The sequence below is a fragment of the Lineus longissimus genome, chromosome 12 (assembly GCF_910592395.1).
Source record: "Lineus longissimus chromosome 12, tnLinLong1.2, whole genome shotgun sequence".
Lineage (NCBI taxonomy): Eukaryota > Metazoa > Nemertea > Pilidiophora > Heteronemertea > Lineidae > Lineus > Lineus longissimus.
This window is the reverse complement of record NC_088319.1, coordinates 1,210,175-1,222,642: the sequence shown is the minus strand read 5'-3', so window position 1 is coordinate 1,222,642 and position 12,468 is coordinate 1,210,175. Positions and strand designations below refer to the sequence as shown.

General features: G+C 39.4%; 2 protein-coding genes across 25 annotated transcripts in view; one reads left to right on the top strand and one right to left on the bottom strand.

Annotated features, from left to right (window-relative positions):
- Positions 1-12,468, top strand: part of LOC135497059 (basement membrane-specific heparan sulfate proteoglycan core protein-like) — a 184,590-nt gene that overhangs the window by 82,300 nt on the left and 89,822 nt on the right. The gene's annotated exons all lie outside the window — the stretch shown is intronic.
- LOC135497160 (serine/threonine-protein phosphatase 6 regulatory ankyrin repeat subunit B-like) lies at positions 1,185-11,982 on the bottom strand. Its single transcript, XM_064786903.1, has 4 exons — positions 11,835-11,982; positions 11,453-11,640; positions 9,165-9,294; positions 1,185-8,167 (listed from the first exon to the last, which is right to left on the bottom strand). The coding sequence occupies exon 4, from the start codon at positions 7,705-7,707 to the stop codon at positions 3,058-3,060; it is 4,650 nt and encodes a 1,549-aa protein (XP_064642973.1). The 5' UTR covers positions 7,708-8,167; positions 9,165-9,294; positions 11,453-11,640; positions 11,835-11,982; the 3' UTR covers positions 1,185-3,057.

The window sequence follows — 12,468 nt, the reverse complement described above, 5'->3', positions numbered from 1 at the left end:
TTGCCCGATTGCCACCAATTTGATATCATGGGTACATCTAACCACCATACAGTATATGGCACACAGGTTTTTAATGTGACCTTCTTGTCAAGGTCACAGAGGTCAAATGGCGTAAATTCGCCGTCAGGCCGTAACTATGGCACGTTTCTTAACTGCAATGACTATTGATCACAAATTAAGTACACATGTACCCCTTGGTCAGGTGATCTCAGGTACCGAAGTTTGGTGCAATCTGATTTGCCGTTTGGCCTCCAGGGAGGGGGCCAAATCCTAAATTCTTCAAAATGCCATTATTCCTAGTAATGACTTGCCCGATTGGCACCAATTTTATATCATAGGTACATCTAATTCTAACAACCATTCAATGTGTCACCCGGGTCTTCTTTGATTTGACCTACTTTTCAAGGTCACAGAGGTCGAATGTACTGTAAATTGGCCATTTTGGGGAAATTGTAACTGCTTGGACCTACATCAAACCTAACACTACATGACACAATACCATGCTCTTATCCATCTTTCCTCCACATGAGGTGAGCACAATGGCCCTGGCCATTTCATTTTAAGTATCTGATTCAAGTAGTAATTCATCGTATATATTATTATTATATCATAAACATATATCTTGTAAAAAACTTATAATATTTATAAGGGCAGCCGCCCATAGTACATTTGTACATGCATTCAGCGTCTAGTCTATAGTAAAGTAACCCCTTTTCATGTATACACACTGGCTGTCCTTTTCAGTTGAAGTTAGTTCGGAAGCAAATTAATTCTAATCTTAAACTAAAAACAATCAATTAGACTTTAGTCTACCAAAAAAAGTTTTTGAATTCAGATAAAAAGTTTAATTTATAGTTGATTGATGCACTTTAGAGGCTAGTATTTTAGTAGCATACATTGGCAGGTGAATAAGCCTGGTTTGATAGGCAGGTTAACCCTCTGTGGTTTTGCTAGTCACCGTGTTCCAGTAGATAGTCAACAGATGTCACCACTCAAACTTAAAAATCTCGAAACTTTCAACTGTATTGCATTGATCAATCGTCACATTTCGGGCTCAAATGCAATATCAAGTCTATTGACAATTGAACACGGTCAAATTGGTTTACTTTTTCTCTCATGGAGATATTTCACGTTTTACTGGTATGTTTGTTTACAAACAGTTTTTTAACAACACAGTGATAAGTTTTACCCTATTTATTACATTATCATTACCTAAACTAATAATACATCAAAATGATTACAATTTACTTGACAATTCATAAACAGACACAAAAACATATCACACAACAGAATCTAACCATACCAGTGATGACACCTATTGGTGTCATCTAAAACCCACACCCCATTTCACGAAAAAAGTGGGTTGACATATTTGGCGATTTCGCAATATTTGAACAGAATGTTATATTTCTTCTGAAACTTCAAAGTCCAAAGTATCTAGAAATACTTACATTGCCAGAATCAGACAATATATGACCACAAACAAAGCATTTGAAGTGAAATACTATCGAATTTTCAAGCCATTTTAACATTTTTGGTGAAATGGAGCACAACTAAATATATTAAGGGAAAAGGCATACCACTAGGTTTGGGTAATAGTCCCTTTAAATCAAAACTAAAAAACATATACACCTCAACGTTGGGATAACGCAGTGAGTGTCAACATCTTGTAGTGTTGATTGCAGTTTTGCCAGTTCCTGACTGGGTTCTAAAAACCTGTTATTTCAGCTTTTTGCTAAAATATGGAAAGATTTTCCTTTTTATTGTCACATATGCCCACTTGTCACCTGTGACATCTCATTGACCAGGAGGCCAACAGAAAGTTAGCCCATGCACTGACAAATTAAACAGTCTAATATTTTCGTAGTATTCTTTACTACTAAAGACTTTTAATGATCTGCTGCTTTTAACCAATGAACTTTGTCTAAGGGCCATTCATTTAGTATACAAGCCCAATTTTCTAATTTTTAGACATCCCCTTCTTTGAACAAACTCGTACTTGCATACGTATCAATAAAATTGTCAGGTGATATTTTGCATAAACATCGCTATAGTTACAATATTGAGTAAAACACAATGAAAACCGTTTTGCACAAATGTGATTCAAAAACATTTGTCAAGAAGTCAGTAACCTGTAATAACCTCATGAAGTGGACACCTTATATATCAAGTGACATAACTCCTTCATCATTATATACATGTAACCTAAAGGCCTCAGTACACAATCAAATCTTCTATATACATCATATGTGTACATTTTCATGATTTAAAACAAATTTAATGGCGTGATTTTCATCAAACTTTGCAGAAGTGTGGTCCTATATCTTTTCAATGTCACAAGTGAATTTGAAAAAATGCCAATGATTTTGAATTTTTTTATTAGCATTTTCGTGAGACATGTCAGAATTTGATACAATGCGGGATTGTGTTTACTGCCTGTGAGAGAATATCTTTCTGACCCCGTAAAATCTAGAAAAGGAGTTCCTATTTCAAAAGCGACCTGAATTATGTTAGTTGATATTATTCAAAATCAAAAAAGTCAAAAATGATGTTGGCAAACCAAATAACTAATATTCCTGGCGGTATTTAGGCATAGCAGAGAAACTTAAGCATTTCATTATATTATATACAGTTAATAGTAATCTCAGCCCTAATGGAGAAATGTTCAGTAAAAATGGTTGACCAAGTCATACACTGTCCTTATGTAAACCATTACGCCTGGCGCTAATTTGAAATCAAGTTGGCAACATCTGGATTTCAGTGACGTCAGTTAAACACCTCTTTATCTCAACCTGAGCTATTCAGGGTGTTTTTAATGTCCAGGAGTCAATTTGCCCCTCCTAACCACATGTCATGTACCTAATTCAATCCTTCTACTGCTTGAAACATACTCTCTTATACACAGCTATTGTTTGACCTTAATACGCAACTGAAGTTGTTTCTCGAGTTTGGTATCCGAGAAATCGAGAGTTGGGAAATTTGAGGCATGTCACCGATAATGGTAATCAATTGAAGGATGATTCTAAGCTTGTAGTTTCCCTTGTTTGAAGATAGGCATCAGAGGCCACTATCGGTGTCCTTTTGTCTGTCTGCATTTTTACGTCTTCGCTTACCAGATCGATTCCCCCCTCTCTCTGTATAACATATGTTTTTTCTGCGTCTTGTCTCCCGCGAGCTTCCCAATTTCAACGGCAGTGAGAGAATCTCTGTTCCTGAAGCTTTAGTGAAGTCTATGACTGAGCATTCTGGTGGAAGCTCTATCTTATCGTTGACATCGTCAGGGGGTTCCTTGTTGAGTTCCTCTCGGTAACGCTCGCCGACATGAGCCTTCATATGTGCTGCCACCTTGTGTGCTTTAGCTGCACTGATGTCAACCCCTTCGAGGAGATTGATCTGGGGCATCCAGAAGATGGGGATATATCCGTGGGAGAGGTAGTACTCCAGCTGACTGTACAATATGTACGCCATCTCAACCAGGGGTCGCTCATGGTTGAGGAAGTCCTCCACATTGTGCATAAAGACTGTCTTGAGGAAGTAGCTTGTTACGAATTTGCCTACGAAATGTATTAAGCCTTCGTCTTTTATGACAACGTGACATGCCACTGGATTCCTGAGACATTTTGCCAAGATGTACGCATCCTTTACCCTGTCCTCGAGTTGCTTAATGTGCTCCACTTCGAGCAGAGAGAATGTAACACGGAAGAGTTTCTCCCGCTCACATGTATCAAAGGTTTTCCCAAACGTAGTGTCCTTATGGGGTGGTCTGGCCACCAGCTGGTACCCTCGGGCTTTCAGCTCCGCAGAATTCATCATCCAGGTTTTCTGAATAGCATCACTTGGCCAGTCATTTACATGCATGACTGGCACTAGATCAACTGATACCAACAAGCTTCGCTTTTTATCTTTCTCATCCCGATATCGCAGTTTCATGCAAGTGCATGCAGCACCATCGCCTGCTACGGCTGTAGGTATTGAGACAAGCATGTCATCTTTGGTGTCAAGATCTGCCCATATGTTAGAATGAAACAACTTACTACTGGAATCCACATTGTTTTCTTCATACTTCCTGTAACCATGCCCAAAATTTATTATTTTATCTAGGCGCAAAGGATATTCTTGTTTTAGTATGATGTCAAATTCATCAGTGAATCCCACTTTAGTTGATTCTGCTGTACTTCCGATTAGTGCAGTTGTCAGTGCGAACTGCTTAACTGATTTTTCTGTTATCTTTTTTACACGTTCCCAAATCGTTTGCTGCAGATTACTGACTTTACCTTGAGGAAGGCTTTTAATCGAGCCCAGACCTGGTAGTTTGACTAAATTTAAAGCGGTGATATTTTTCTGGACTGTAGATACGAGTGGTGACAGAGCATTCTCAAAAATATCCCAGTCAATTCGATCACTATAACACAAATGATCATATCTATTGTCACCACTTGATGTCACTGCTTCGGGGCTTCTTTTAAAAATCAAGAGGTATAAGTAAATATCCATGCAGTCACAGTCTGTAAGACATTCTCCCAATTCATGGTGGTCTCTTAATGGTGTTGCACCTAACGAATGAAGCAATCGAACGCTCTCAAAATGGCCATTAGAAACAGCTGCTGCTAGGGAAGATGCGAGAACCATATTGTAGTCTAAGTTTATTTGTTGATACATTTCAACCAGAAAGCGGATTACATCATTTTGCCCATATCTGGCTGCTAGTTCTAAGCTTCCCCTAACTTGACTTCTACTTTCACCTCTGTCAGAAAAGAGTTTAAGCAAATATTCTATGACATCCACTTGACCATGTATGATGCTATTTTCCAAAGGAGAAAACCCATCACAGTCTGTGCTGTGATAGTCAGCATCATGGCTGATGAGTAAATCGACAGCGTCTTTTTTCCCTATTGCAGCAGCCATATTGAGGGGAGATTGTCCCCGCTTGTTCTTCCTCTCTATGTTTTCTTGATGCTGGATCAGTGATATTATTTTATCTAAATTGCCATTGTACACAGCAATATGAATTGGGTGCCAGTCTTTTTTATATTTCATCTCAATGTCTGCACCTCTATCTAATAGAAGTGCAACAACATTCTCATGTCCATTTTGTAATGCAAGTGAAAGAGGAGTGGCACCCTGGTTTGTCTTTGTCTCAATGTCTGCACCTCTATCTAATAGAAGTGTAACAACCTTCTCATGTCCATTAAGTGATGCTATTGAAAGATGAGAGGCACCCCGGTTTGTCTTTGTCTCAATGTCTGCACCTCTATCTAATAGAAGTGTAACAACCTTCTCATGTCCAGTGTGTGATGCTAATGAAAGAGAAGTGAAACCCCGGTTTTGCTTTGTCTCAATGTCTGCACCTCTATCTAATAGAAGTGTAACAACATTCTCATGTCCATTTTGTGATGCTAATGAAAGAGAAGTGACACCCTGGTTTGTCTTTGTCTCAATGTCTGCACCTCTATCTAATAGAAGTGTAACAACATTCTCATGTCCATTTTGTGATGCTAATGAAAGAGAAGTGACACCCTGGTTTGTCTTTGTCTCAATGTCTGCACCTCTATCTAATAGAAGTGTAACAACATTCTCATGTCCATTTTGTGATGCTATTAAAAGAGGAGTGAAACCCTCGGTTGTCTTTGTCTCAATGTCTGCACCTGTATCTAATAGAAGTGTAACAACATTCTCATGTCCATTTTGTGATGCTATTACAAGAGGAGAGGTACCCTGGTTTGTCTTTGTCTCAATGTATGCACCTCTATCTAATAGAAGTGTAACAACCTTCTCATGTCCATTTTGTGATGCCAGGTAAAGAGGAGAGGCACCCTGGTCTGTCTTTGCCTCAATGTCTGCACCTCTATCTAATAGAAGTGTAACAACATTCTCATGTCCATTTTGTGATGCTATTACAAGAGGAGAGGCACCCTGGTCTGTCTTTGTCTTAATGTCTGCACCTCTATCTAATAGAAGTGTAACAACATTCTCATGTCCATTTTGTGATGCTATTACAAGAGGAGAGGTACCCTGGTTTGTCTTTGTCTCAATGTATGCACCTCTATCTAATAGAAGTGTAACAACCTTCTCATGTCCATTTTGTGATGCCAGGTAAAGAGGAGAGGCACCCTGGTCTGTCTTTGCCTCAATGTCTGCACCTCTATCTAATAGAAGTGTAACAACATTCTCATGTCCATTTTCTGATGCTATTAAAAGAGGAGTGAAACCCAGTTCTTTCTTTGTCTCAATGTCTGCACCTCTATCTAATAGAAGTGTAACAACATTCTCATGTCCATTTTGTGATGCTATTGAAAGAGAAGTGACACCCTGGTTTGTCTTTGCTTCAATGTCTGCACCTCTATCTAATAGAAGTGTAACTACCTTCTCACGTCCATTTTGTAATGCCAGGTAAAGAGGAGTGGAACCCCGGTCTGTCTTTGCCTCAATGTCTGCACCTCTATCTAATAGAAGTGTAACAACATTCTCATGTCCATTTTCTGATGCTAATGAAAGAGGAGTGAAACCCCGGTTTGTCTTTGTCTCAATGTCTGCACCTCTATCTAATAGAAGTGTAACAACCTTCTCATGTCCATTTTGTGATGCTATTGCAAGAGGAGTGAAACCCTGGGTTGTCTTTGTCTCAATGTTTGCACCTCTATCTAATAGAAGTGTAACAACATTCTCATGTCCATTTTGTGAAGTTACTGAAAGAGGAGAGAAACCCTTGTTTTCTTTTGTCTTAATGTCTGCACCTCTATCTAATAGAAGTGTAACAACCTTCTCATGTCCATTAAGTGATGCTAATGAAAGAGAAGTGACACCCTGGTTTGTCTTTGTCTCAATGTCTGCACCTCTATCTAATAGAAGTGTAACAACATTCTCATGTCCATTAAGTGATGCTGCTGAAAGAGGAGTGAAACCCTGGGTTGTCTTTGTCTCAATGTTTGCACCTCTATCTAATAGAAGTGTAACAACATTCTCCTGTCCATTTAGTGATGCTACTGAAAGAGGAGAGGCACCCCGGTTTGTCTTTGTCTCAATGTATGCACCTCTATCTAATAGAAGTGTAACAACATTCTCATGTCCATTTTGTGATGCTATTAAAAGAGGAGTGAATCCCAGTTCTTCCTTTGTCTCAATGTCTGCACCTCTATCTAATAGAAGTGTAACAACATTCTCATGTCCATTTTGTGATGCCAGGTAAAGAGGAGAGGCACCCTTGTTTGTCTTTGTCTCAATGTCTGCATCTCTATCTAATAGAAGTGTAACAACATTCTCATGTCCATTTTCTGATGCTAATGAAAGAGGAGTGAAACCCCGGTTTGTCTTTGTCTCAATGTCTGCACCTCTATCTAATAGAAGTGTAACAACATTCTCATGTCCATTTTCTGATGCTAATGAAAGAGGAGTGAAACCCCGGTTTGTCTTTGTCTCAATGTCTGCACCTCTATCTAATAGAAGTGTAACAACATTCTCATGTCCATTTTGTGATGCTACTGAAAGAGGAGTGAAACCCTTGTTTTCCTTTGTCTCAATGTCTGCACCTCTATCTAATAGAAGTGTAACAACCTTCTCATGTCCATCAAATGATGCTAATGAAAGAGGAGTGTCACCCTCGGTTGTCTTTGTCTTAATGTCTGCACCTCTATCTAATAGACGTTTTACAACAATCTCTTGTCCATTTTGTGATGCTTTAAAAAGAGGAGAGGCAGCCTGAATTTCCATTGTCTCAATATATAATCCTACTCAATTGCTAAAGAATATTCTCATGTTGTTCGATGATATTCTGGGACTAGAAGGAGAGAAACCCTGTTTTGTCTGAATCTCTGGCCTTCCTCTCAATAAAAGTATAAGAACATAATCAATGATGTCCGTTTTTTGCTGCTGTTGAAACAGGAGAGAGGTTGAGGTCAGCCTTAGCCTAAGTATTTGTTCCACTTCGACTTATTTCAATGTCTGTATTTTCTAAAATCAGTTCTACTGTATGTGTACGTCCTTTCTCATTTATGATGACTGGGAGAATTTTTCCTTCCAAGTTTTTTGCAGAGATCACATTACCGTTTTTACCATCTTTTTTTGGAGTCGAGGTGTTTCTTAACTTCATTCTTGTTATCATCTCTGGCAGCCCGGCTGAAAGTGGATCCATCGTCATCTGTCTCCTCAGTATTACACGTGGTTTCCATTTCTGAAACATGAATGAAAAAGTTGTACAGTTGAACCTCTCTGGCGAGGACAACCTTGGCACTGACAGATGTTGTCTTTAATTGAGATGAGTTAGAAAAGAATTCACAACAAACCAACATGATTGTACTTGTTGATATGATTATATTATGAAAATGTACCTTGTATAGTTCAATGACTGAAAGACGACAAAAGAGTTGAGTATAATAGGAATAAATATTGTCATATTTCTCTTGATTTTTATTTGTCTTGTCACATGCTCTCACATATTGTCATGTGACTTCTTGAGGGTCGAGACTGTGTCATGAATTACTAGGTCAAAAATGATGTCAAGTGAGCTCATTGTCTGTCATTGCTCTTTGCTCGGCCTGAAAACTTATCACATGAATAAATGCGATGAGTCATGTATGATTAAAGGTCATGTCTTCTGTTTATACGGGCGTCAAGGGTTGGTGTAACAGGGTCTGGCGCGGGTCAGCAGAGTGGATCCAAGGCTTGAGGGTCAAGATGATTTGCTTTAGGATTTCAAGCTGTTGCTAGAATGGTGGTGTGACAGCGGATATAGTCCCCCTGGAGTCATAGTCCGGTAGCATTGTATTTGACCAATTAAGCAGCATGATCTATTGTACCGCTAACCCTAACCAAAACATTTAGCAATGCGGGCTATTGTTACACGGACTATCAGCCCTAGGACTACTATCCCCGCCACAGTGGTACCTGTGGTCAGCCCTTAAAGGGGTACACCGTTCGTTATTACTTGTGGTCAAGTTAAATAGAAATGCACTAATACACAATGCCGTAGTGCAGTTATTCTGAGTACAAATTTGTTTAAACTTTGTATTCATAGTATTTGTATATCAGTCTACACAACGACAATGTTGAAATTTATATAAAGTACGTATTTCTGCAATTGGTCATTTTTATATTCAATCACAAATTCAAAATTTTTAACGAATGGCGTAGGCCTTTAAGATGAAATCGGGCAAATATAAAAAACTGACCTATTTCTTGATGCTTTGCCCAGCTCGGTTTGTAATTGAGGTCTTGTGCCTGGATTGCTGACTCTTGCAAGGTGTAGCCTATTAGACTATGCTCTGGGTCGAAGGATATTCCCTTGGGTGCATCAGTTATCTGGAACCAAAATTTCATCCAGTTATAATTTGAACACAGTGTCTTATCTGCCAATTGTTTTTCTTTGTTTTGTGGCATTCAGGGCCATAGGAGTGGTATGCCTAAGGGTGTCATTCTGGGGGAAGGGGGGATTCTGTTGGCTTACTATTCAGGTTGGTCACAGATCTGAGTTGTAGTATACAAATGTTGAAACACCTCAAAGGAATGGATGTAAAGGTTCAGGCTTTTGTCCCAAGGCTGTGCCATGTATCTACTAGGCTGATTTGTCTCAACCTGTACTTTAAAGGAATTGGTACAAAGGTCCAGACTACATTTACTTGTTGACCTGTAGGTTGTGACCATGCATTTAATGGATTGGTTTGTCTCATGCTGAACTTCAACGAGTTTGATGTAAAGGTCCAGACTGCATTTACTAGTTGTCTGTCCTAGGTTGTGACCATGCATCTACTGGGCTGTGACAGTCCAAGGAACCATCCCAAAATATCCTGACCTTGTCCAACATTTCCTTATCACATCTCAGTAAACAACGCCCATTTGTCAATTCCCTGGAGACCAATCTTTGCCACCACCTGATGGCTCTAGTTCATTTCATGCAAATATCAACCTAACACTTGCAATCATATTACATCAAAACGTGATCTTCTTGGTTCATTTAGTTTGGCTTGTTTCATTTGACACGTTTCAACTAGTGTTGAAGCATCTGTGTGCTTTTTGATTTCAGCCATTCCAGGCAATATAAATACTATTAGGGAGTGTCACATGGAGACAATTGTGTGTCTGGTGGTAAGCGAAACAGACATGATGCAACTCAATCAACACTCTTTAATAATTTTTTTCAACGATTATACAGAATGATGTTTGTACAGTGAAGACTTCTTCAAATCTGTAAAATGACTCGAGAGGAATGAGCCAGGTTAAGCTACTATGTGATCTATTTGCTATGGGCCCTCATAAACAATTGTACATGGTACCTTTTGCCGTGGGGCCTCATAAACAATAGAACATGGCACCTTTTACCTTGGGCCCTCATAAACAATAGAACATGGCACCTTTTACCTTGGGCCCTCATAAACAATTGTACATGGCATCATTTGCCGTGGGCCCTCATAAACAATAGAACATGGCACCATTTGCCGTGGGCCCTCATAAACAATAGAACATGGCACCTTTTACCTTGGGCCCTCATAAACAATTGTACATGGCATCATTTGCCGTGGGCCCTCATAAACAATAGAACATGGCACCGTTTGCCTTGGGACCTCATAAACAATAGAACATGGCACCATTTGCCGTGGGCCCTCATAAACAATTGTACATGGCACCATTTGCCTTGGGCCCTCATAAACAATTGTACATGGCACCATTTGCCTTGGGCCCTCATAAACAATAGAACATGGCACCATTTGCCGTGGGCCCTTATAAACAATTGTACATGGCACCATTTGCCTTGGGCCCTCATAAACAATAAAACATGGCACCTTTTGCCTTGGGCCCTCATAAATAATAGAACATGGCACCATTTGCCTTGGGCCCTCATAAACAATAAAACATGGCACCTTTTGCCTTGGGCCCTCATAAATAATAGAACATGGCACCATTTGCCTTGGGCCCTCATAAACAATAAAACATGGCACCTTTTGCCTTGGGCCCTCATAAACAATAGAACATGGCACCATTTGCCTTGGGCCCTCATAAACAATAGAACATGGCACCTTTTGCCTTGGGCCCTCATAAACAATTGCACATGGCACCATTTGCCTTGGGCCCTCAAAAACAATTGTAAATAGCACCATTTGGGCCCTCATAAACAATTGAACATGGCACCATTTGCTTTGGGCACTATTGAACAATTGGGCATGGTAGCATTATACAAGTTAGAAAGATTACATGGAACAAAATAGTGAAAGTCTCTAGTAGAACTCTTTTGTTCTGAATATTTACAAAAAGAGGTATTAATATATGTAGTTTATTTTGAAGAATGATTGCCAAACATTGGTATACAATACGGTTTTTGGTGTTTCCTCCTCAATGAAATATTATGAAAAGAGGTGAGGCTGGCAAAATGATGCATTGTTATGTGCACCCATGGGAGAAAAACACCAAAACATCGCCCCTTTAGGCACCAAACGGAATCAAAATCCTGAACTCCAGGCTTTACCTGCCAAATCCATGTTCCGAGTCATCTTGTATTCCTGAATACCGAGTCCCACGATTGGTCGTCTATGAAAACAGCGCTCCCTTCCTTCAAAGACGTGATGAAGTTCTAATTCAACTTGTGCATTCGGATCTGGGGATCTTGGGGGACGCGATAGTTAAAGTTTCACATCAAAGGTACCGTCCGATTGGCTGCAATAGTGAAAAGCTTTTGTTGTTGATGCTTGCTTTATAATTTTATGCTTCGTCACGCCGCCCATCAATATCTGATGACTCAAGACGAATTTTAACTTGAGGTGAGACTCAAAGTCTTTCTTCGTAAGCAGAACTGACTTAAACTATCATATTCTTCATATTGCCACATAAATGATTATAAAGATACTTACAAGATTTTCGCCTCTTTGGAAGAAATAAGTGACGTTAATGACCACTTGTCCAAAGTGATTAGAAGACACTGAGACTTTGGGCTCGCCCTGAATTGGAGGTCTATCTATTCTTGTCATAAAACTTTAACTGATAAGAGATGAGCAGACAGCTCCCTACCTGGGATTGGTCTTGCTGGCCTATGAGACAAGACCACTGATGAATATTCATAGGTTGGAGGGTCGAGGCCTATCAATTAGACGAGTGCCTGTTTTAAACTCTCAAGTACATATTTGGAGAGGTATTGAAAAAATATTTGCTGTGGCAAGTCTACAGATATAAAGAAATTATTTAATGAAAAAATTAATTTCGAATTTTGCTAATTTGGTTTTGAGATTTTTCTGCCAGTTGGCTGAAAAGAGTGGAAATATCAATGTCTGTCTAATTTGTCGATTATCAAAAAATTTCCGTGGTCAACTACCAGTTTACCTTTCACCATTTACTTGCCCGACTGTCCGGAATATCATATCAAATTTCAGATTCACAACCCCACGCAGTATTTGATGCGTCGCGGTCAAACATCGACAATTGAACTGCTAAAAGGCTTTAAAAATCAATGGTGGTCTTATCTCCTACTCTTCACAACACAATAGAAAC